Source organism: Eurosta solidaginis, chromosome 3 (genome assembly GCF_040869045.1).
Source record: "Eurosta solidaginis isolate ZX-2024a chromosome 3, ASM4086904v1, whole genome shotgun sequence".
Classification (NCBI taxonomy): Eukaryota; Metazoa; Arthropoda; class Insecta; order Diptera; family Tephritidae; genus Eurosta; species Eurosta solidaginis.
This window is the reverse complement of record NC_090321.1, coordinates 284,806,908-284,832,888: the sequence shown is the minus strand read 5'-3', so window position 1 is coordinate 284,832,888 and position 25,981 is coordinate 284,806,908. Positions and strand designations below refer to the sequence as shown.

Here is a 25,981-nt window from a genome sequence, read left to right as displayed (position 1 = left end):
AATACGAATTTTCGTTAGCAAAATTTATTAAGTTATTTGGGATATTCACAGTTTTATGTTATCTAAAGTTTTAACTTTGCCGCCTGCTAACTTTCTTTGTTGTTGTTTTCCGAAGAAACAGAGATAAGACGAGTTAACAAATATATAACTCGCTCAGCGGTTTTTATTTCTTTTGTGTTTGGCCCACAACTCACATCCACTGATTTAATTTTGCTTAAAAGTGGGGCCAATTGGGGCATCTAGAAAGAAAATGCTCAGCAACCCGAAAGAAATCATTCGTAGGGACTCTCCTGCGTTTGTCGTGTACGAGAGATTATTAAGATAGATCAGGAACTTAATTCTGTTCTCATTGATGCGGCCCAAGTTTGATTGGAGATCTGACATGTGGGCTCCAGTGGCATAAGCTTTCTTGGTGACACAAGAAACGAGCCAATATTTGCACTCATTTAGAGGAGAAAGAATGTAACGGAGCTGGTTTAACTCGGTCTGTTCAGTGGCCTTCCTGATAAGTTCGCCAACAACAGTTCCCAGGTAAATCACTGTCCCCTGGAACCCATATCAGAGCTGTGACAAACCGTTAGACCAGTTCGTTTAGCGACCAGCTACCTTCGATGGTAAGATCGAGACCAATCGGGTCTGATAATTCCCCCAGAAAAATGCTAAAATTGTTCGGCAGCCCTTGACTTAAGAAGTGTGAAAAATTAAATCTGTGAAGTGAGTGACCATGGACTGAAGGTGAGAAAGGGTCGATTTAGCATAGTCTAGTTTAGGTCCCCATACTGGCATGGCTGATTCATGGCAGGACCGTATTTAGTCTAAAACATTACATTTCGCTCGAGATTACAATACAGACCTATGTATCGGTAGAATTTTGGAGTATAGTTTCCAGAACCTTTGTGGATTTAAGGGAAATGCTATAACACTACTTTGGAAGCGTATAGAGCTGTTATAGCCTTTATGTATGTCCTTGACATGTTTGTTCCAGTTAGGCTGAATGATCAAAGTTTTTGATCTCGGGTGAAAGTTTCGGCCCCACTTCATTTAAGGGCGGCGGCCTGAACGATGGTATTTCATAGAGCTTGCGAAAAAAGTAACCCAGTCTTCAACGAGGGTCAATGCGTTACTGGCTATAGAATGCGGAGGTTTTCTGGTTGTTCTAAAAACTATACCATCATCGGCTTATGCTATGACTTGGCAAGTATTCCTGAAGAAGAAACTCTGAAAGAAATGAGAAACCTCTTACGATTGTAAAATGTTAAAAATCAGTTCATGCTAAATTTAAAATTAAATTTACACACAAATGGCAGATGTTAACTTTGCACCCAACTGTGATTACCCTAACTGCTGCCGAAAGTTCTAATAGGTAAAGCTACCCTAGAACCCTAGTGTTATGAGGGTAGGTACTGATATGTAGACGTAGTGTCAAAATTTTTTTTATTTGATCCAATATGACTTTACTATTGAAAATGGTGTTTTAACCTCGATCTATGCAAGATGTTGAGCTTGTTTGTATTCTAAGCTTGTTGTTGAGTCCTAGCCTGAATAACGTATAATTATTCTGTTAATCTTTTGTTTTCAACGAAAATTGCAAATATTAATTGATTTTTCCTTGTTTTTTCGTTCTCCTTTTTCTTTTTTCCACCACTTTCCAACATATTCCTTATTGTTTCCCGAAAAAAAAACACGAACACAAAAACAATAAACGATACAACACTTGAACATATCTATCATTCTACAACAACACAATTGCAATTTTTCTATCTTTTCTTGTGAAAATTTTATAAAAAAATATGAAAAATCCCAAAATATAAATAAAAACAATGTATTGTAAATTTGTATACGCACACAACCTCACTTCCAAAAAAAAAAAAAACCAACCGTACACAACTACCACCACCAACAACAACAACCTGACCTTCCTTGTAGATAAAAGTTTTGAAGATTCGATACAAGAATTAAATAATTTAATTGGCGAATTAGACTCGTTTCAACGCGAAATCGATGCAAGCAAACGTCCAACATCAGCTGGTACGCCAACAACAGCAGCTAACAATATTGACAATAATTATGGTGAACTACCCTACGCTTCGACCAACACAGGTGACGGGAGTGCAGACGTAGTCGATTGCAAAACAAGAGCAACAAGCGCACAAACAACAACACTATCTGAAAGTGTTAATAGTGTCACATCTATGCCTCTAACTATAATTTGCCCATCACGTCCACCCAAATCACCACAATGTGCCAGCAATCAAACCAGTGGCTGTGGCACTGATATCTCCGATGCAACCTCCGATGAAATAGCTGCTGATATAGCAGCCTTATCAATTAACAACGAAAACCAAAACATCAGCATTAGCATTAGAGATAGCTGCAGCACTGAAAATAATCTAAATAATGGGCGGCGTACACTACAGCAATACAATTCCGATACAGAGCTGAGTCGTTGCTATGTAAGCGAAACGAGTTCGCTAGCGGGCGGCTACGAGAATCCAACATTTGCACATTTTGCCACAGCGGTGTCATCATCATCGATAGCCGCCTCATCGGGCGTGGATGAATCCAGCCCCGATGTTGGCAGCGTTCTTGGTGATAGTCGCTCGCTGATGGCAGTGTCGTCAACGACGGGTGATGATAGCGTGTCGCATACCTCTGACACAAATCACCAGCAACAGCAATGGGACCATGACAGCGATTGTGGAAGTAATGTTGTTGTCATCTATGATCATCAGATACCCATAACACCGGATATTGATTATGTTAAACAAAATTCCGAAATTGTAGTATTACGCACAAAGGATCCACTGCAGCAAAAGATGGCGCGCCAAGAGATGCGCGAGCTTACGCAATTACCAGTTAGTATTTGTATGTCACTTGATGTTGGACATGCGCCAGGCGTGGCATTGTCATCGTCGTCGTTGTCATGTTCGGTACCAACCTCGCCGCCGCACACCGCGACCGTAGCGCCTGCCAAACAACGACTCTCCTCGTTTCGTGCGTCGAGTGAACAACAATTACAGCTGATCGGTTGCAGAGAGTCGATGAATAGTAGCGGCAGCGAATTATCACTTTCACGCACGCCACATCAGTATGCAGCAGCATATTCAGGTACGCAAAATGCACAAGAAGAGAATAAGGGAGGTAATAGAAAAGTGGTGGAAAGACCGAGTGCATACAACAACAGTGATACCATAATTTGTCGTAAAGCAGTGTTGCCACCAAAACCAAGCTTAAGTATTTTCAATGGCCAAATGGCGGCAATTAATTTGTTAGAGGCTAATATCTCCGCAGCGTGTAAGATTAAGAGTAAAAGTAGTAGTAATAATAATAGCGGTAATAGTTGTGAGGCGGTGGCGGAGCGTTTATTGGGTGCAGCTCCAGCACCACCGCCACCTCTCAAGACGAAGGCTAATTTCAAAGCCGATTTAGATGCGAAAATTCGTAAGCAAAAATTAAAATTGCAATTACAACACGAACAGCAGCAACATCAGCAGCTAATGCAACAAAAGCAAAAATTGTTAGTAGAACAACAACAATTACAACAACAACATTCACCTCAGTCAGTCGCTAGTAACACAACAAATACTCCTCCAATATATCTTAGCAACCACAATCATAGTAATAATAACAATTCCAATTCCAAAAACACCAACATTACAAATACAACCAACACCACTAGCACACCAAACGGAAGTCGAAATAACAGCAGTGCCAGCAGCAGCAACACCAACAATTCTAGCAGCAACAATAATTGTAATGCGATTACATTAACTAAGCGCAATGGTAGCGCGCATATTCCAAATTTAATAGCAACAAAAATTATGAATGCTACTGCATCCGCATCCTCATATGCATCCCCATCAAATCATATGGTATCTGCAGTGAAAGCTGCCTCATCATCAGCACCATCCCATCCAAATGCATCATCCGCATCTGCTCAGCTTGTGTATCAAAATGGTACTAAATATAGTAGTAATAGTAATTGTAGTAATAAAATAGCATCAACATCATATCCTAAAATTAGCAAACAAACTCATTCTAATCGAAATTATTATCAATTTCATGCGCTGAAATCACCTAACAACAATCACATTAACGCTCAATCATCACGGCCCAAACGTTCTGCATCAATGTCATCAAAACATCCAACCATAAACCCCATACTTGCTCCACCATCTCCAACTCCATCCACATTAACATCTTTGTCATTATCATTTCGTACGCCATCATCATCCCGTTCGTCAAATGGTCAAAACCAATGCCAAACAACACAACCACCACAACAACGTTTACATTTGGATACTGTTATGTCTGGCGTCGCACAAAATCATAAACAAAAACAAAATCATGATCATAATACTGTTTCATCATCGTTAATCCCGTCATCATCAGTGTCAGTTACTTCCAGTACTTCTACTTATGAATCCGCATTACCACCCACCCACACCAGTCAAAGTCAATCAGCAGCTTCCGCTACGGTCTCAACTACTACATCCACATCCAAATCAAACATGAATTTCTCCATCGCCAAACCGAATGTCACACCGAGACCGGCTTCATTGTCGGGTTTGTTTTGTTTTGTGTCTTTTTGATTTTGTTTTGTTTTTGTTGTTAACATTATTGCACTGGTGTTCACTTGCTTATCTCGCAGTATTTCTAATTTTTTATTTGGGCTTGTGACTAATAAATTTTTTTGTAAAAAGTTGTATAGTTTCGATAAATGTATTTGATGTTAGGGTTTGATTAACATAATAATGGTGATTGTTATAACTCATTACATACTAAACTATTCAAACTTGCTTTTACACCTCTTAATAATATTGCCACCGTTTGAAAATGTTATTGCAATAATCAATCGGTTCTGAACGAATTTTTTAAATTTCACGACCCGAATTCAACTGCATTGTCTGGGAGTACCGAACTACGTTCCACTTTCTAGTATCTAGCTTACTAGAAGGTTATTCAAAATAGGTTTTGAAAGAGTTCTCCAGATATCTCGATCCGTCCGCCACCATGAGGAAATGTATGCATCATATTGCATTGTTACCGGAATTTTCAATATTTTTCAAGTTTCAAGTCTCTGACTTTTTGATCGCAAGAGTTCATCGGTTCTAAAAGAGTTTTCCAAAAACTATCCTCTTCCATTAAAGCAACATGCATCAGGGCTTTCAGTGATTTTTCTATTGCTAAATTTTTTTCTTACTTACGTATTTGTAAATTTTAATCTCTGTTAACCAACCTTTATGCTCTATGGAGATACCATTAATCCAGCACCATGGTCAGTATCAACGCAATTACGCCAAGCGAACTGTCGGTCAAAACACGATATCACTATAAGTGGAAAAAATCCTAAAAGAAACACCGGTTCCATTCAAATAACACAATTTCTAAGTAACCGTTCTAATGAATATAAAACAATGTACCAACGTACTTACAAATAATTTTTGGCGTAATACAGAAACTTTAAGAAAAATATCAAAACAGACAAATTTCAAAAGTGCTGTCGCACTACAGAAAGCACTTTATATGTATGTACATATAAAGCGAATTTTGAAACTCAAGAATATTCAATAATTTAACCGGCATATATCGATAAACAAATAAGTAGAGTTAAAAGGTTTGTTGCAAAAGTCCATTTAGTTCGAAAGTGCTTAAGTTTTAGATTAGATGTCACCAGTTAAGGGTTAAACAAACTATTTCGCTTACTAATATCTACAACGCATTCCCTGTTGTTCCAACCCTTTCAAAGTATATACATACATTATAAAATACATAATGTCTATAATCTTAATCCGTTTATTTGTTTATTACTTTTATGTCCAACCCTTCATTCGACATCTACACACATTTTCACACACAATTCTTACATAAACTTTTAGCTTCAAACTAACCTATTTATATCAATGAAACTCATGTACACATTCACACAAATGGTCAACTTCATTCAAGAAAAGCGTAATTTATTGGTTTTTATGCGAATTTGGCGGGCGAAATAGGCACTTAAAAGAACATACATAGTATGTATATGCGCACAATCTTTAATGTCGTTGAATGAAAATTCAATTCTTTAAAAATAAAAAAAATATGGGGTATTCCATCCCATTTCGACCAATTTTGAACCCGAACCCTTTAGAATTGGCTGAAAGTTTTTCTTCTTTTTCTAGCTTACGAAAGACGTTTTTCAGAAGTTTTTCAAATTTTTTCATCCAACTCAAAAAAAGTTATGAATTTGAAAAAAAGAACACCGTTTTTGTTTTCAAAATGCTTTACCTTTTTCAAAAAATTTTTTTTTAAATTTGTTTTTAAATGTACTGTTAGCGTTATAATGCGGGTTGCGGGTTGTGAGGTTTACTTACGCGAGGATTATAGCCGATTATAAAAAACACTTGCACTAGTTTTTCTTTGTTTAATTACTATAAGACTAATCGGAAGTAGCCATTGACAGCTGACAGTCAGTGCTGCCAATGCCACTAATTGACGTTTGATATGATTACATATAGAGATGCCAATTAGGCGCAAACATGCCGGCCGCCTTGAACGACCGTTCAAAATTAGAAAAAGGTACAAAGTATTTAAAGTTTACATCAATAAAATTCCAAGTGAAAAAATTTCTGTTTTTGTTGGTAATAATGATAGCTTCGCAATAGGTCTTAGCAGCTCTCCTTTGGATGTTCGTAGGTTGACAATTCGTACGCGATCATCTGAGCCGGTATAGCTGTCGAGAACTCGACCAAGTTTCCAAATAGTGGGCGGAGCGTTGTTGTCGTGTATAACTACGACATCATCTCGTTGTAGGTTTTGCGTTGGACGAACCCACTTCGATCGTCGCTGAAGATTCGCGAGATATTCGTCTCGCCATCGCTTCCAGAAGTGCTGCCTTATTGCTGTGATTGCTTGCCACCGCTGATGAAGGTTGCCCTTGAAAGGTTCTTTTTTAAGCTCCGGTAACCCCTTTATTGGTTCGCCGATCATAAAGTGCCCAGGTGTTAGCACTTCGAAGTCTTGTATGTCAGAAGGTATCCAGCAGAGTGGTCGAGAATTGACGCATGCTTCCACCTCGGTTAGGACTGTTGAAAACTCTTCGTAAGATAACTACGCGGAGTCTAGTACGCATTTTAAATGATGCTTTATGCGCTTAATTTCAGCCTCCCAATAGCCGCCCATGTGTGGAGCGCTTGGAGGGTTAAAATGCCAGGTGACTTGGGTATTGGCGAAGTAAGATGCCAACTTGTCGTCGTTAACGCACCTTTCAAACGCGGCACGTAGCTCCTTTTCGGCACCGACAAAGTTCGTGCCATTGTCGGAGAACATATGCTGACAATTTCCTCTTCGGTTGGTGAAACGTTTGAATGCGGCGATAAAGCTTGCAGACGTGAGGTCTCCGGCCAATTCTAGGTGCATGGCGCCTGTGCTCATACATATAAGTGAGCAAATGTACGCCTTTGTTGATTTCGCGCCTCTACCATGAGTAAATTTTACGTTATATGGGCCGGCAAAATCGACCGCACTTTGAAGGAAGCATCGCGTACTCGTAACGCGACTAGGTGGTATATCGGACATCTGCTGCTGTAGCGGTTTGCGGTTCAAGCGTTTGCATCGTACGCAATGGCGGTATGTACCCCGAACTAAATTGCGAATGCCAGGGATCCAAAATTTACGTTGTATAGTAGCTTGCATCATTTGCGGGCCAGCGTGCAACATAGCGATGTGAGTTTCAGCGGCTATTGCTTTAGCGAGCGGTGAATTTTTAGGCAAAATAATCGGATGTTTTATATCGTTCGTGCACGATGCGTTCTTAATTCGACCTCCTACTCGTAAAATTCCTGCGTCGTCTAAAAACGGCTGATGACGAACGAGGCTACTACGTATCGGTATTGGCTTCCCAGACCTGCAATTAGAAATTTCTTGTTGGAAAACGTTAGCTTGGGAATACCTTACCAAAGATAATTCGGCTTTGCGGATTTCAGAGCATGTTAACGGTCCGGACAGCCGTTCGTGTGCACTCGACTTCTGAGCAGATATGCGAGCGTTGTTTATGAAGCGAAGTATATGTGCGGTCACTCGTTTGAGTTGGTTGTAAGAGTGAAATTTCTTTAGTAAATCCCAATCTTCGTGCGTTTGCGTTACATGAGAACTAGCTTTGATTGATTTCAGTTCCAAATTCGTAGTATGTTTCGTTATGTGCTGCGTCCAAAAACGATCGGTTTCGGATAACCAGTGTGGCCCCTGACACCATAAGCGGTGATCGAGGAGATGTGCAGGTGTGAGACCCCGAGAAGCGCAATCTGCAGGGTTATGCTCTGAGATGACGTGTCTCCAATGCGATGACGGCAAGACTTCTTGTACATCGGCTACACGATTTGCAATTAACGTTGCCCTACGATTTGGATTTGATTGCAGCCATGCCAACGTTATCGTTGAGTCTGACCACGCGTACAGCTTTTCAAGTTTGTGACCAAAACTTTGTTGAATTAGACGGGCGAGTTTAGCGCCTAGATGGGCTGCGCAGAGTTCCAGACGAGGTAACGAAGTTGTTTTTAGCGGAGCTACTTTGGTTTTCGCAGCAATGAGCACGACGTTTATCTCGACGTCCGATGACTGAGTGCGGCAGTAGATAGCGGCTGCATGGGCAGCCTCTGATGCGTCAGTGAAAACATGGAACTCTGTGTCGGCGTTTGGACTAGTACCAAGCCAGCGATTTAGCTTCAGCGATGAAATCATGGCCAGCTCTTTTCTATGCGTTAACCAATCTGTAGCTATCTCAGGCGGAACTAACTCATCCCAATCGACATTACAACGCCAAATTCTTTGCAACCAAATTTTTGAGCGAATGGTGCATGGAGATATGAGGCCGACAGGGTCGAAAATCTTGCTGGTATCGGAGAGAAAAATGCGTTTTGTTAATTCGCACTGTAGTGGCTCTATATTGAAGGCTATCGCAAGAGAGTCGGTATCTGTGTGCCAAATACATCCTAGAGTTCGGATATCACTTCCATCAGCCAAGAGATGAAACACCTGTGTAGACGCATGCGGCATCTGTAGTCTCAATGGCTTGCAATTTGTTGCCCACTTCCGGAGCTCGAATCCACGCTGAGGTAAGACGTGCGAGATGTTACGTTGAAGCGCTGTCAGTTCTTGGAAAGAGTCGGAGCCGGAGAGCAAGTCATCCATGTAAAAATCTGACGTAACGATATTTGCGATATTTTGATATAACGCGCCAGCTTGTTGTTCCGCGCGATGCAACGATTTGACAGCGAGATGAGAAGCGGATGCTACCCCATAGGTAACCCTTAATAGACGATAGTCGCGTATTGGCTGCGATGAATGCTCACGCCATACAATGCGTTGATAGTCGACGTCCCGTTTATCGACGTAGACCTGTCGATACATTTTCTCGATGTCCGCAATTATACTATAGCGATGGATGCGGAAGCGGACTAAAATCGGGAAGAGATCTTGTTGGAGCTGAGGACCAACCATTAGCGGGTCGTTTAACGAGTGCTCTGACGACGTCTTCATTGACGCGTTGAATACGACCCTAAGCTTAGTAGTGGAACTTGTTTCTTTTACCACGGCGTGATGTGGCATATAGTATGCGGTATGCGTTGTTGGAGTAGCTAGCTCCATATGACCCAAGTCAAGAAGCTCCTTCATAAATTTGCAGTACTCTTCGTGAAGGTCTTTGTTGGTGGCGAACCTGCTTTCCATTCGCAACAATGCCCGAACGGCTGCGTTACGCCAATCAACACCTCGGATTTCAGCGGTAAACGTACAATAAATCGGCCGTCAGTTGCGCGCTGTGTTGTATCGTCGAATAACTTCTCACAATATAACTCTGCGGGCGTGTAAAACTTTCTAGGTGGTAGCTCTTCCAGCTCCCAAAACTTAGCGAGGAGGTCAGTTAGTTGCGTATTACAATAATGCGTTGAGATTACCCGGGGTTTTATTTGTGAGGGAGTCGCGTTCCCAAACAGCACCCACCCAAATACGGTGTTCTGTGCCATCGGAGTGCCATTTTCACCCTTTTTTAGGCCGTCGAGTAAAAACTTGTCCATTTCGTCCATGCCAATCAAGCAGGCATGCTTAACGAACGAAACGATATCATTTCGTTACGATAATCAACGTTAATAAACGAAACGAAGTCATTTCGTTTCGTTTATTAACGTTAAGAACGCCAAATTAACGTTAATTTGACGATCTTAACGTTAATAAACGAAACGAAGTGACTTCGTAGCGTTTATTAACGTTGATTATCGTAACGAAATGATATCGTTTCGTTCGTTAAGCATGCCTGCAATCAAGACATCTATCGGACCAGGTTTAAAATAGTTTGGGTCAGCAAGCGGTAAGCCACTGACATGCGGCCACCGTGATTTGGACAAGGCGTTTGTTGGTAGGTCGTTAGTAATTTTAGATAAAATAAGCGTACTCACGTGAAATTTAGAGTTTAGTGACTTTGGCGCTATGGATAACTTGACCTCACCCTTTGTGCGACCTCCTTGTACGGATCCAATACCCGTGACGCAAGCTGATGACGTATTTCGTGGTAAACGAAGTCGTTGAACGCAGGGATCCGAGGTGAACGAAGCATGTGAGCCGTTGTCGAACAGTGCCCTGGCTGGCTGCCAGCGGCCAGAGTTATCTTGCAATAAAATGTCAGCAGTAGCTAGTAATACTACGCGTTCAGCATTGGCGTAGTGCGACGTTACGTTGTTTTGGACGGCATTTTGCATAGCAGGAGCTGCCTCGTTTGTATTGAGACCAGCATGAAGAAGCGTGTGGTGGCGGCGTTGGCATATGCGGCACGATGACGAGCTGCGACAGTTAGCGAAAACATGTCCTTTACTAAGGCAGTTTAGACATGCATCATCTGATTTGGTTGTGGATAGCTTTGCTGTCGCGTCGAGTTGGTTGAATTTTTCGCAAGTGTAGATTCGATGCTCACCTTTGCAGTATGTACACGATGTGGTTTTAGCGGTTTTAATGATGGATGATTTTTTGGTACTAATTGGTTGCATGTTGTATGCAAAGCGTTCTTTGCAGTTGTACGTGCGTTTGCGGCAGCGGGCACCATCTCCAAAGAGCGGGCTCGCGTTTCCAAAAAATCTCGAAGCGATGTAAACGATGGCACATCGTCGGCTACAAGCGATAATTCCCACTGTTTTCGCGTTTCATAGGCTAATTTCGAAACAGTCAAATGGACAAGCCAGTCGTCCCAAAATTCAACCGGGCGTTTGAGGGCACGTAGCGCACCAACGTGCTGCAATGTTAAATTTAAAACGTGTTTAATTGCTTTTGCGGAGTCTTTCGATGCCTTTTCGATCAATGATAATGCTTTATATGGCTGTCCACTATGATACGCATAACTTTGTAGCGTGCTGTCAGCATATCCCAAGCTTCACTGTAGTTGCTGTCGCTTACAGCAAAACTACTAATTCCAATGCTTCACCATTTAAACAATTGCGCAAGTATTGCAACTTCTGTCCGTCCGACAAACTTGCATTGGAATTCACTAGTGAATAGAATGCGTCATGAAAAGTGATCCATTTTGTTGGATCGCCACTAAAGGATGGTAACTGCAGCTTCGGTAGCGGCATGCGTGCAGGTGCAGTCGGAGTTACTGTAGGAGTTGGTTGCGCAAGAATGCGCTTAAAATTTGATTTAGCGATCAAATACCACTCCTCACCTTGAATTCGTGCCTGCTCTTCTACTGCTGTGTTTTCGTCGCCACACGACACCTCCACTTCTTCGTGTGCTTTGCAGAAACGTTCCCACTGCTCCTCTAGAAATTGCAAATATGTGGTTGCAGCCTCTGTATCGACCGCAAGCGAATCGGCTTAGCTCGATTGCAAATGCCGCTTTAATGCATTTAAAGCAGAATCGCGAACTTTCAACGAAGACATTTTTTATTTGCGGGTTTTTATGAAATTTATAAAATTAAAGCGATGTGGACTGTATTTTGCGGAAATATTGCGCGATCCGGGTCGATGGACCAAAATGTTAACGTTAAAATGCGGGTTGCGGGTTGTAAGGTTTACTTACGCGAGGATTATAGCCGATTATAAAAAACACTTGCACTACTTTTTCTTTGTTTAATTACTATAAGACTAATCGGAAGTAGCCATTGACAGCTGACAGTCAGTGCTGCCAATGCCACTAATTGACGTTTGCTATGATTACATATAGAGATGCCAATTAGGCGCAAACATGTACTTTTCGGAAAAAATTCAAAAACATTTTTAAAGTTTTTTTTGTAATTTTTCAGTTTTTCGAGATTTTTCGAATTTTGCCCTTTTTTTCTCATAAAAAACTTCAATCAATTCTGCAATCATCCCCACTAATCCCGGAGTGGGCCGAGATTTTTTTTTATTTAATTGAAAAAAAAACTTTAAATTTTTTTTTGTATTTTTTCCGAAAAGTACATTTAAAAACGGTCAATTTTTGAAAAAGTTATAGCATTTTGAAAACAAAAACGGTGTTTTTTGTAAAAACTCATAACTTTTTTTGAGTTGGATGAAAAAATTTGAAAAACGTCTTTCGTAAGCTAGAAAAAGAAGAAAAACTTTCAGCCAATTCTAAAGGGGTCGGGTTCAAAATTGGTCGAAATGGGATGGAATACCCCATATATATATATATATGTATATATTCATATATATGTTAAACGTTGTACTAGATATCGAAAACTTGGTGGAAGCTAACCCTCTATATAGGCTGCCGGTTTGAAAATGCCCTAGAAATTGAAGATATTGTTTCAAAAATGCCTAAAATTCAATATACATATTTTCAGCAGGGGTGAAGTCTTTTTGGGAGAAATTCTGGGATAGGGTATTTTCGTACTGACAGCCTTGATTTGTAATCCTATTAACATTCTGCCAGATAAATAATAAAACGGATGTGGTATAAATAGTATTGCACATACTTACGTAATGTATGTCTATATCGTCGATGCCTTTGCAAAACCACCCAAATACCACCACGTGGCAAGCTTGAGATTTCTTAGACCTGAGCTCAGTATATCCGGCTCCATCCAAAAAAAGTCATAACTTTAATTTTAATAATGCGCCTAACGCAGAAAAAACAGGAGTATTTTTGAGTATATACAAACTTAATATTCTAAAATATTTAGAAATAAAAATTACTTTAATTTATCATGGAAAATATTCCTAAAAAAACTGCACAAAATAAGTTTTTCTGCTTTCCTGTAAAATTCAAAAGGCGTCAGATAGACGGTTTTGCAGATGGTCGATAGTTTGTTTTGCAAAGGGATCAACGATATACATTCATATTACTTAATATGTAGATCCATTAGGATGGTCCACAAATGTATGGGAGCCAAGTAATTGAAGATGGTAAATTAAAAAAAAATCGGTATCCGTCCTTAATCACGTTGATATAAAGATATTGATAGTGAAGTTTTGCATTTCACTTTTTGTTGTGCCAACACATAATCCTAGTTAAAACGGGCGGAATTGGTCAGTAATCAAGCCTATTTTTAATTTAAATGAAAATTCCCAAAATTCAGAATTCGCGGCCTACATGTTGCATGAAGATAGTGCTCATTACAATTTTGCTAAAGGGACATGGCACCACATACTAAATTATATTAAATATACTTTTTATGATTTTCAAAGAACACATCTCGAAGACTAGTAAAACTAATTCATACACTTGATAACTTAGTGGCGAATTCACTTTTATTTTTGAACCGAATATGGACCACCTTAATAATGTACACATGTAAAGTATGTACAAATACATGCAAATAAATAATTATATACACATATAAATTGAAGCATAAAATGAATTAATAATACTTGAGTAACTAATTTGAATCTGGCCTGCTAAATATTATGGTGTATTGTGTTTGTGCATCTAACAGTCACTACCACAAATAGTAAATTGTTTGGTGAAAGAAAAAAATATTAATATTTATAAACAGATATATTAGAAAATTGTAGTAATCACAGTTTCGTGTTGTCTAGGCTGTTAACTTTGTTATCTGTTGGTTTGAACGCACTTAACACCCCGGTAACTTTCTTTCATGCTTTTTCACGAATAAAGAAGACATAACATGAGTGTGCAAACTTAACTCAGTCAGTATTTCTTTTGCGTTAAGCTGGCATTTCATATTAGCTGATTTAATATTGGGCAGCAGAAGAAAAGGGTATGTTTTTAAAATTTTAAAATAAAATAAACACATAGTTTTTTAAAAACCAACCAATCGCAAACATATCTTTACCACCTCTTAAGACGAGTACCGGTGCGTATAACCAAAATTTTTATTTATTAGTTAGAGTATAGACTAAAAATTATTATCTTGTTAAGGATGGCAGATGTTTGGTTTGCCACCAAACTGTGATTACTCCAACAAAAAAGTTTATTTTTTTAATCTTCTATTATTTGCGGCTATATATTGCGAATACTAATTTTATTTTTATATTTTCAATTAGGAGGCGTAACTCGTATAGCTCGTCGTTCATCTGTGAATACCGCCAAGCCGCCACCGCCAGTGCGTCGCAGCTCATCGGTGACACCGAGTCACAATGCCACAAGCACCGGGGTAATTTTAAAAATGCACATAAACATAAATCAAACAAGTAAGGAAGGCTAAGTTCGGGTGTAACCGAACATTACATACTCAGCTGAGAGCTTTGGAGACAAAATAAGGGAAAAGCAACATTTAGCAAAATGAACCTAGGGTAACCCTGGAATGTGTTTGTATTATATGTGTTTCAAATGGAAGGTATTTCGGGATATCACCATAAAGGTGGACCTGGGGTGACTCTAGAGTTTGTTTGTATGATATGGGTATCAAATGAAAGGTTTTAATGAGTATTTTAAAAGGGAGTGGTGGTAGTTATATATGTGAGGGCGTTTTCAAGATATTGACCAAAATGTGGACCAGGGTGACCCAGAACATCATCTGTCGGGTACCGCTAATTTATTTATATATGTCATACCACGAAAAGTATTCCTGCCAAAATTCCAAGGGCTTTTGATTTCGTCCTGCAGAACTTCTCCATTTTCTTCTACTTAATATGGTAGGTGTCACACCCTTTTTACAAAGTTTTTTACTAAAGTTATATTTTGCATCAAAAAACCAATCCAATTACCATGTTTCATCTGTTTTTTCATATTTGGTACAGAATTATGGAATTTTTTTCATTTTTCGTAATTTTCGATATCGAAAAAGTGGGCGTGGTCTTAGTCGGATTTCTGCTATTTTTTATACCAAGATAAAGTGAGTTCAGAGAAGTACGTGAACTAAGTTTAGTAAAGATGTATGGATTTTTGCTCAAGTTATCGTGTTAACGGCCGAGCGGAAGGACAGACGGTCGACTGTGTATAAAAACTGGGCGTTGCTGCAACCGATTTCGCCCATTTTCACAGAAAACAGTTATTGTCATAGAATCTATGGACCTATCAAATTTAACAAGGATTGGTAAATTGTTGTTCGACATATGGCCTTAAAAGTATTCTGGACGAATTAAATGAAAAAGGGCGGAGCCACGCCCATTTTGAAATTTTCTTTTATTTTTGTATTTCGTTGCACCATGTCATTACTAACTTGAATGTTGACATAATTTACTTATATACTGTAAAGATATTAAATTTTTTGTTAAAATTTGACTGTATTTTATTAAATTTTTTCCTAACATAATAATTGGACAAAATTATGTTATAGTGCTAGTCAGAACAGTGACAGAACAAACGCGAAAATTCAAAAAATGTTTCAATAACTTAGATAAACAATAGATAATTTGTAAAATAAGTTGTAAAATAAGACTTAATGGTTACAATAAATTTTAAAGAGCTTAGCCTAGGGACACAGAACAGAAATAAGAATAAAGGGGACATTACAAGGGTAGGTAGTACAGTAATAATATTAGGTTCTATCCTTTGAGGAAATAGGAGGTGGCAAGAAAAACGGATAGAAGATCAGTAAAGAGAGTCAGTTGAAGAAGGAGAGGTGAGTCAATTAAAGAACAAGATTAATTCTTTTTTGAAATGCAGTGCATTACTAATTTGTCTTATTCTGGCTGGAAGGGAGTTCCAAAGACGGATCGAAGTAACGAAGAATTGGCGTTCAGAAATTAGCATACGGTGTTTAACATGTGCAAGAACCATTGTCCTCGTAGAATGAAGAAATTGAAGCCTTCGATATAGGTAATAAGGCACCTTCGTGTAGATTATCTTATGCAAGGTAATAAGTGTTCTAAACTTTAAAAGATTGTCAAAAGAAATGACTAGCAACTTTGCAGAATAACAGGAAACGTGATCAAGTCTATTCAGCCCCTAAACCTATCTAGCAATGTTATTGTAGGCAACATTAAGCTTCTTTTTACTCACAGCGTCACAGTTAGAAAAAATCTCACAGCCGTAGAGGAGCATAGGTATTAAGTACGCTTTGGATAAAAGTAGTCGAATATGTAGCGGAGTGAAATACTGTGTCAACCACAGTGTACGGAGCATACCGTACACTTTTCCTACGGTTCTAAAGATATGGTCTCTCCATGACAATGTTTTGTTAAAAACTATGCCAAGATTTCTTGCCGTTTCAACATATTCTATAACAGAATTTTCAAACATAATATTGTTTAAGCCATTTGTAGCTAGCGGCTTTCTACGGATAACAATGCACTTCGACTTTCTAGGATTTAGACATAAACCATTCATGGAAGCCCATACACCTATTTGACTGAGGTCTTGATTCAAGTGAACTTATACATAAACTCATACAATCGACAGGACAGCACATATACAATTGAACATCGCCAGCATAGATGTGGACGTCACAATACTTAGAACACGAGGCAGGTCATTAATGTACAATACAAACAACAAAAAAAATTTTTTTTTAAGTGGCGTGTTCGTTATCCGATTTTGCTAATTTTTATTTAGCACACATACAGTAGTAGGAGTAACGTGCCTGCCAAATTTCATAATGATATCTTCACCGACTGCGAAATTACAGCTTGCAAAACTTTTAAATTACCTTCTTTTAAAAGTGGGCGGTGCCTCGCCCATTGTCCAAAATTTTACTAATTTTCTATTTTGCGTCAAAAGGTCAACGCACCTACCAAGTTTCATCGCTTTATCCGTTTTTGGCAATGAATTATCGCACTTTTTCGGTTTTTCGAGATTTTCGACATCGAAAAAGTGGGCGTGGTTATAGGCCGATTTCGTTCATTTTAAATAGCGATCTGAGAGGAGCGCCCAGGAACCTACGTACCAAATTTCATCAAGATACCTCAAAATTTACTCAAGTTATCGTGTTTACGGACGGACAGACGGACGGACGGACATGGCTAAATGAATTTCTTTTTTCTCCCTGATCATTTTGATATATAGAAGTCTATATCTATCTCGATTAGTTTATGCCGTTACGGATTACCGTTATGCGAACAAAGTTAATATACTCTGTGAGCTCTGCTCAGCTGAGTATGAAAATAAATAAGTAGTGAGTAATAGCTTTAAGCTGTCACAAGGCAAGGGTAAGTTTTGGCGCGACTATAAAATAAAAACCTAAAATAAGAGTTACAGATTAATAAGGTACTTAACAAACCTAAAATGTTTACAAAAGAAATACCACCGACAAGAATGTAAAATTAAGGCTAAAGTTATTCTAAATACATAATTTAGTTCTATCTTTTACTTTTTTGTTTTTTTTTAACTTTTTGCTTTCTTTTCTTTTTTTATATATATCTTTTGTGCGCTCTCAATTTGATTCATACGCTTTAACAAACACACACATATAAAGACTTCACCAACGCCACAACAAAATCAATACCAACAAACTCAAGACCAGATCCATCAACAGCCATCACATAACTCCCAATATGATATGGTTGATACGCTGCCACCCCCGCCCGCTTATCTGCTAGATTCGCGACCATCACAATCGACGCCCACTCCCCCTCCACCATCGGCTATTGCAGGAATGGCAATGCCAAATTCTTCATTAAAAGTTGCTGAAACGGTAAAAGCACTGTCGGCTATGCGTCATAAGCCAGCTTCACCCAATTCGATTAGACACATGCAACAGCAGCAACAATACAACCAACTCCACAACCAACAACAACTTCAGTTGCAGCAACATACGACGTTGCAGGTGAGCAATTATAATGCAACGTAACGTCCCTTTGAAACATTCCTATTAGGCATCCCTTCATACCAACAAAAAACAAACGCAATTCATTTATTTTGGTATTTTCCCTTGGTGTTGTGCTATTTATCTTCATGCAATTTAAAATATTACTTATTTTATTTACTTATTACGTTTTGCGAAAAATTTGATATATTATCCCAACTAGGTCAAAAACCCTAAGTTTTAAAGATGTAGGTATGCCTTTTGTTTGTAGCATTCTGCTTAGGTAAAATTAACTAAGGCTCGAAAAATTGTATTTTGAGACATCACAAGGAACTGTAACTTTTTTCTTACATATGTTTGAAAAGCACCGTGATATCAGTGAAACGTAAATCGAAAGAATGTGGCACTACAGCTTATGTCGCCCACTTCATCTCATCTCACCCTTTAACTGAAGGTGAAAATTGAATTGAAAATAAGAAACATGTGGGTTTAGTGTACAAAATAACTTTATTTACGGCATAAGTCACATCTTTATTCTTCTCGATTGCTAAGTGGAGTATATCCCCCTATACCGGCAGCCGATTTGAAAATACCTTATCTCAGCAGACTTTTGAAGAATGCACTATTTCAGCATAAATTCAATACATTTCGAGCTGATGTTCTTATGGAGCAGCCAGTTCAACCTACCCAAACTTATGTTTGCAATGCACAACCTTCAGAGCGTACAGTGAAATTTTATTTCATTTGTAGTTTTGTTAAATTATTATAACACTTGTTTTTAGGAGATTTGCTTTTAGGGATTGCAAATCTGTATAATTATAGTCCTTTTATTTACTTATTTATCTTATTTGCTCTAACTTATTTATTACTTTTAATTACTTATTTTAAAACAAAAACATTTTTCCTCAAATGTCGGCACTCAAACCGACAAATAAAATTTGAATACCCACACTTGCACACACCCCACACACATCAAACAGCTTCCATCACTATCAACACAAATACCAACGGCACTTTCCCCTTCTCCTTCACCAACACTACAACAAAATATCTACTCTACCACAGTTAAGACATTTTCCTCTACTGCTCTTTCGCTGCCTCATACAAATTACGATATCCATCAGCCGCTTCATTATGATGCTTATTCCTACTACAATCCGTATGTAGAGGTTAAAACTCAATTAAGCGCCTTGACAAAAATGCCATTTACTAATGCTGCTAAAGCCGATGATGCTTATCCAACTTTGCCATTAACACGAATTTATCGTTGTGATGGCATTCAGCCAACAAAACCACAACTTTTACAGCAACAACATGCAACGCAACAACTGCAGGATGCCCATGGCAATAAAGGTAATTCGTTACGAACAACGCCTATAAAGGGAGTAGGCCAACAGACAGTGTCACCTTCATACACCTCACCACCACCTTATGATTTCCAACATAACAAAATAGAATTGCCACCTCCTTTACCACCACCCAATCCTAATCAGCAACGTTCGCGTAAACAGCAACAACAACAACAGGTTGCAGCTGATCATCAACACACAACAACACAGATTACAACAACACAGATTACAACAACACAACAATATGATAGCCAACAACAAAATCGACAATATGAAGAACTTTACGATTACTTGCCGTCACAGCAGCATCTTCCAGCATCTCTTAAACAACAATACAAACATCAAGAACAACAACAACAGCAACAGCAGCATCTTAATTTAATAAATGATGCTCTTACCGATCATGAAAATGAGCCACCGATTTCTTATAGCGATAATGGTGTAAGTCATACATTGATGTGATACCTGTTGCAGAAGCTACATCTTCTTTTACTGTTGTAATTTGTAATTTGTAATTCATACTAATACTTAACGCTTCTTTGTAAACAGTGCAACCAATAGCGAAAATGGAAAATTAGTAAAAGGAAAGTCATTTGGTTTTAGGTGGTTATTCATAGAAAACTAAATTAAGATAAGAATGTTATAAAAAATGTATTGCAATGCAGTGCTTTCAGTGAAGCTCCTTAAGGCCGCGGTACAATGACATTTTTCATATAGATGCGTTTAACACAAGCTTATGCATTCCAATAACATCGCCGCAATCAACCAACATGTTGCGTTTGTAAATACGAAGGAACTTCAGACTTGGCAATTGAAGTTTATTACGCCTTGCCCACTCACATACAAAATTTCGCGAAGCACTGTTGTAAACATTCTCCCTATACAACAAAAATACTTGGTAACATGTTTTGTCTCGTATTCGATTGTTATAATGCAGTTTTTAATTGTGAAAAATGTCAAATTCTTCTTATGATTTGCTTGGAACAAAATTGGGGAGTTGGCTACTTTTCAATATCAGATGGCGCCAGTGTCGCTCATTCTACCATTCTCCATAAAAATACGTGCAATCTACTCATAATGCATAAGCTTGTGTTAAACTCATCTATATCAAAAACTGCTTATGTGTCGGAGCTGTTAAAATTATATGCTTATCGGCTTTTTACTAACAAAAGGAAAATCATATTTCATCATATATTTGAAATTAACATCAACATTAACATTAAGAAGAAATTTCGTCCATCATTCGTATAAAAAAACGCATGCAGACTATTAGAAAAAAAGGTCAGACGAAAGACAAGCAAACGGGTTATGTGTCGTTTTGGTAATAGTTTCTATTTATGAGTAATTTTTGTTGTTTCTTTTTAGGTATAAAAGATATTTAATATAAGTTGTAAGGTTTTCTACATAAAATGTTTGCTTTTCAATTAATAGTTAATAAAAATATACAAGTCAGTTTGGGGAATCACAGTTTTGTGTTATTTACGCTGTTAAATTTACAGCACCTAACATTTAGGGTACCCACAGTTCCTTTTAATATTAAAAAAATTAAAATGACCACATTTCCCCCCAGCGGGTTAGGGGATCAGAATATACCCGCGGTAGGTATGCCTGTCGTAAGAGGCGACTAAAACACCAGATTCAAGGGGCTGTGTAGCGCAACCTTTCAGGTTGCCAGCGCAATATATAGCTTCTCCAAACCCAATTGTCAACCTCACCTATCCGCGGCGAATCCTGTTTCACTAACAGACGAGGCTCTGGCGACCCCAAGCTCCTCATGGAACTTGGGGGTAGGGAGGGAGGGAATGGCCTGAAGGTTTAATGTGGCCACATAAATCGTTCCCGAGATGGTCGGGCTAGCACCTTAATGGTGCTATGGTACCGGAGCGTACCGGATTTGTATCCGGAAAAGGACCATCACATCGATAACACTCCCCAAAGCCTTCGGGGAGCAACCTTATCGCTACAACAACAACAACAACGACCACATTAGCAATTCAATTTATATATCAACAGTTTATTGTTGACAATTTGGAATTATTTAAATATTTTCCAACTTTCATTTTAGTTATCAAGCCCTTATATTTTGAATACGTTTTTTACTCATCTCTTAAATGTGAGTTTATGTCAGTTTTTACTTTTTTCACAATTACCTGTTGAATTACATAATACGAAGGCTTACAAATTTTCTGTCATCGAACGAAATTCGACACTGATGATGGCACAACGCCGAAACTGGCTTGTCTCAAAGCCAAATCATTTTTTATTATTATACATCATTTATCCACGCTGTCGGAAAATCAACAAAAGAAAATAAGGCTGACAAATTTGTTTTAAAGTGGTATTTGTGATTTCCAAGCAAAACAAAAACAAAAAATGTACACTGGGATTAATTGTCAAAGCTTTGCCAGTTGGTAAAATTAACAGGCCAAATTAGAAGGGACTGTGAGCAGCCTAATTCTGTTTACTTTCCTTGCTGATTTAATTCTGAGCGGGGAAGTGAAAAAATATAGAAAATTAACAAGTATCTGTGGGCGGGATTAAATCGTCAGTGTTGAGATGGATGCAGTAATAGGCTTGTCAACCCCTTTTTGAGATCTGCTGTAAGTATCGGTAACTTCAAGTATCGTAAAGCATTGTATACATAGAATTTTTTTTAATTGTTAACTCGGCGCAGATTCGTTTTACATGACGCAGGAAAAGCGGTGGTCCCTGTGCATCTGCTTGACGATGGCAGCTTAGCACGGTTTATAGAAGTAGGTGGCCTTTGTTGCACGAAATGTAATATTCAGTTATTTAGATAAGTATAAGGGACATATACGATTAGTTGCGGTACTCAGCATCATGGATGTGACTCGAATACCATACCGCCTGTCGAAGCTGTCCTCAGGTCTTGCATCTTTTAGCACTGCATTGACGAGGGCAACAACTTTTGGAAACAATTGCTATACGACAGAGTTTTTGGAAGTAATTGGTGTTAATGCAACGACCGTAATTCATTTTTATAATAAAAAGAAGTCAATATATGATTAATGTGAGTAAATACAATCGGGTTGTTGGTTTCAGAGCTTATTTCCGACAACCTGACAAAAGAACTATGTATTATTATATGTACTGAATCCCATTAATAGAAATCAAGACTCCGACTAAAAAACTATTACTAAACAACAGTCTTACCATGCTTTTTTATTGCTGAAATAAAATAGAATGCTTTCTTTTAGTAAGTATCTGGTATGTTATATGTATCTAACAAAAAAATCTTGAAAAATAAAAAAATATGTAAAACCGGTATTGGATATTCAATAATAGATTTTGTTTCGTGCTGCCACTAATTTTCATTGTATTTTATGAGCAATAATTTATTAAATATGTACAAACAATGAGTAAACCATTTGTTATATGATGTAATTAACTATGTAACAAGTAATTGCATATGATGGTATATTTAATGCACAAAACTTAGTCACATGATCTTGATCCAATCACATAATCATCTATATACACTAGGGTGGGTAAAATTTAGTGTTGAAAAGGCACGTCCAGTTTTTGAATCTGGGTTATACTGAGTAATATTGCCCATGGGACCATATGTCTGAAATGAATTTCGAGCCTCCCTAATTTTGTTAGAAAATATTTTTTTTTTTAGAAATTTTTATTATTATTTTAGAAAATATTTTGGGCTATTTAAAAATTGAATTTTCAATATGGAAAAGTAAAATATTCGTCGCTATAGGGCGCTTTGCTACTATTTTTCGCATTTTATCGCTTCTTTTTGGGGAAAATCGACGAATATTTTACTTTTCCATATTGCAAAAACAATTTTAAAATAAAAAAAAATATTTTCTAACTAAATTGGGGAGGCTCGAAATTCATTTCAGACCTATGGTCCTTTGGGCAATATTACTCAGTATGACTCATAGATTCAGAAACTGGATGTGCACCTGAAGTTTTTTTCCCCCATACAATTTGACCCGCCCTAATATACACCATATATGCATACAATTCATCATACATCATTTACATATTGCACAGTAGACTGGGTAGAAAAACATTTGCAGATGTTCGCCCTAAATTTGAAGTTTATGCCCCGCAAAATATTATTTTTATCCTCGTAGGAAATTTTTTTTGTTGAAGTTTATTTTACATCAAATTTTAAAAAATGATGTCATAATTTTGTTATTGAGAAGTTCTATTATTCCATCTTAAAACCTTTTGACCTCTATAGTCGCCAAAAGGAATATAAGATGAAAAGAAAGAGCTTTTCAAAACCAAAATAATGACAAGATCAATCTCCAAAATCGAATTAAGGGGCGGTATTTTGCAGTTTGTTTTTTAGTCCACTAAAGTTCACATTGTACAACATCAATACAATTATGTTTTATGTGTTTAAAAAAAAGATAATTTGAATTATTGGATTAATGCTTTGTTTTATGATTTCTATTTGTTGTTTAGTCATTCCGCACATCATCGCCTGGCATTTATGCACAACCAAAAATTGTCACGAGCATGTCAAGCTTCCGTTCGGCAAGTCCCGCTGCGAATGAGCATCATAATCAACATCATCATGTTATACCGCCAACACAACCGAAAACTAACCCGAATCTAATCGCACAGCTTAGTGCACGACTGAATAAACAAAATCAACAACAACAACAGCATAACAGTACAAGCGAAGGTACTTATGGATCAACACCAAATTCACCAAATCATCATAATCATCAACATCATCAAAGTGAGCCAGAGAAATTTAGAAATTACACCCATCCACATCAGCAACAACACCAGCAGCAACAACAACAACAAACGTCAGCCACAAACGCATTGGCGCAACAGCAGCAAAACTATGACGGTAAATCGAATTTAGAAAAACATAATAATAAATTTTATGGTAGTTTTAGCAATGCAAATACAATACAATCATCACATCAAGTCACAGCATCATCTGTTAGTGCATCTATATCCTCATCAACTTCAGCATCATCATCTAATTTTTCGCATTCATCATGCACCACTGCCAATTTCAATGCTTCACCACATTTTCCGCTCTCATCTTCGACTTCATCATTATTATCTAAAGTTACTTCGTTTGCATCAAATGCGGCATCAACAGCCGTTGCACTTTCTTCCCCGACACCATCACAACCATATTCAGCATCTGCTGCCTCTAATTATCACACATCTACGCGTGATCATCAGCATCATCATCAAAATCAGCATAATCAATATCAATCAGCCACGAAGCAAAATGCAGCGCAAAATCTTAAAGAACATTTGCACTCAAATATTTACTCCTCATCCTCCTCCCCATCTATTACTCCAACTTTACATTCAACATCGACCAACAAAAATGCAACAGCTGCTCAGCCATCAAAGCATCAACAGACTGGCGTTGCGGCTAGGCACTGTATTACACCAACGCAATCACAACAACAACAACATCATCGCGAGCTGCATCATAGCTGCCCGCCCCCGCTTGAAAATCCACCACCACCACCCAATAGCACAACAACGGTTTACGCTGTAACTGCCAATGCCGGCTCGACAACAATGCCAAAAAATGTGTCTCGTGGAGGAGGTGGAAACGCCGCTACATATGCTCCACCATCGGGCACGATGACTTTACCTAAGAATCTCGCACAACAGCGTTTACAGCAGCAGCAACACTATCAACAACAACAACAGCAGCAACAGCAACACTTTCAACAACAGCAGCAACACTACCAACAACAGCAATATCATCACCCAACTGTCACTGGAGCAAACTCAGGCGGTCAACAACATTCCCAAACAGCTAGTGGTAATCAGCGCTCTCAAATGCCACTGCCACACCATCATCAACAACAACAACAGCAGATGACTTACAAACAAAAGTCGGCTACATTACAAAGTAATCACCGACAGCCGCCAGTACCAACGCGTCACTCCAGCGTGCAACAAAAGATATTTGTAGCCACCAATCCTTTTATTCAAACCACGGCCATACATTGTCACTCGCCAGCGTCGGTACAATCGCAACCGGCATCGCCCACCTGTTCATCTCCATCCTCGTTGGCTAGTATTTATGGTACCAGCTCACGTCATCATCATCATCATCAGCAGCAGCAACAACAACAGCAGCATCAAATCAGTGCAGGCAGTTATGGCAATGGCGGCGGATCCGGAGGCAATGGTGGTGGTCATGGTTATTATGCCGCCCCGCACAATTCAAGTGAGCGCGAGTTTCATGTTTTGTCTGCATCCAGTCACATGCTGCTTTGAATGTGTTTTAGTTCGCATTCTGAGTTCTGATTTTTGTTTGGTCCGAACTAATTTTTTTTAACCGAGCCAATGACAATTTTTGCATGCTGTTTATGTTTCGCATTTATCTCTATAGTTTTAGACCCTTTTTCGTTTTTGTTAACTTGATTTTCTTTTAATTTGAAACTCTGAGAACTTCGTTTAAAAAGTTGTTCAGTCGTGGTATGAAAAATCGTTATGACATGAAAGAAACGTGATGGCGCTGCATTTTGTTGAGCGCATTTTGCTTTATATAAAACTATACTTT

At 38.4% G+C, this 25,981-nt stretch overlaps 2 protein-coding genes across 16 annotated transcripts in view; one reads left to right on the top strand and one right to left on the bottom strand.

The window, feature by feature from the left end:
* ppk25 (pickpocket 25) overlaps positions 1 to 6,401 on the bottom strand; it is a 124,703-nt gene extending 118,302 nt beyond the window's left edge. For both annotated transcript variants that reach the window (XM_067776869.1, XM_067776868.1), the window contains exon 1: positions 6,271 to 6,401. The gene's annotated coding sequence lies outside the window, so the exon portion shown is untranslated. The remainder of the gene's footprint in view (positions 1 to 6,270) is intronic.
* mim (missing-in-metastasis) overlaps positions 1 to 25,981 on the top strand; it is a 165,345-nt gene that overhangs the window by 131,392 nt on the left and 7,972 nt on the right. For 4 of the 14 annotated variants that reach the window (XR_010951394.1, XR_010951395.1, XM_067776858.1 and 1 more), the window contains 6 exons: positions 1,927 to 4,566; positions 14,451 to 14,560; positions 17,762 to 18,112; positions 19,216 to 19,881; positions 23,890 to 24,286; positions 24,794 to 25,645. Coding sequence is in view for 11 of the 14 variants with exons in the window: in XM_067776858.1 (XP_067632959.1) it covers positions 1,927 to 4,566; positions 14,451 to 14,560; positions 17,762 to 18,112; positions 19,216 to 19,881; positions 23,890 to 24,286; positions 24,794 to 25,645 (5,016 nt within the window). In the remaining 3 variants the exon portion in view is untranslated. The remainder of the gene's footprint in view (positions 1 to 1,926; positions 4,567 to 14,450; positions 14,561 to 17,761; positions 18,113 to 19,215; positions 19,882 to 23,889; positions 24,287 to 24,793; positions 25,646 to 25,981) is intronic. The other 10 variants (XR_010951396.1, XM_067776863.1, XM_067776860.1 and 7 more) reach the window with 9 other exon arrangements.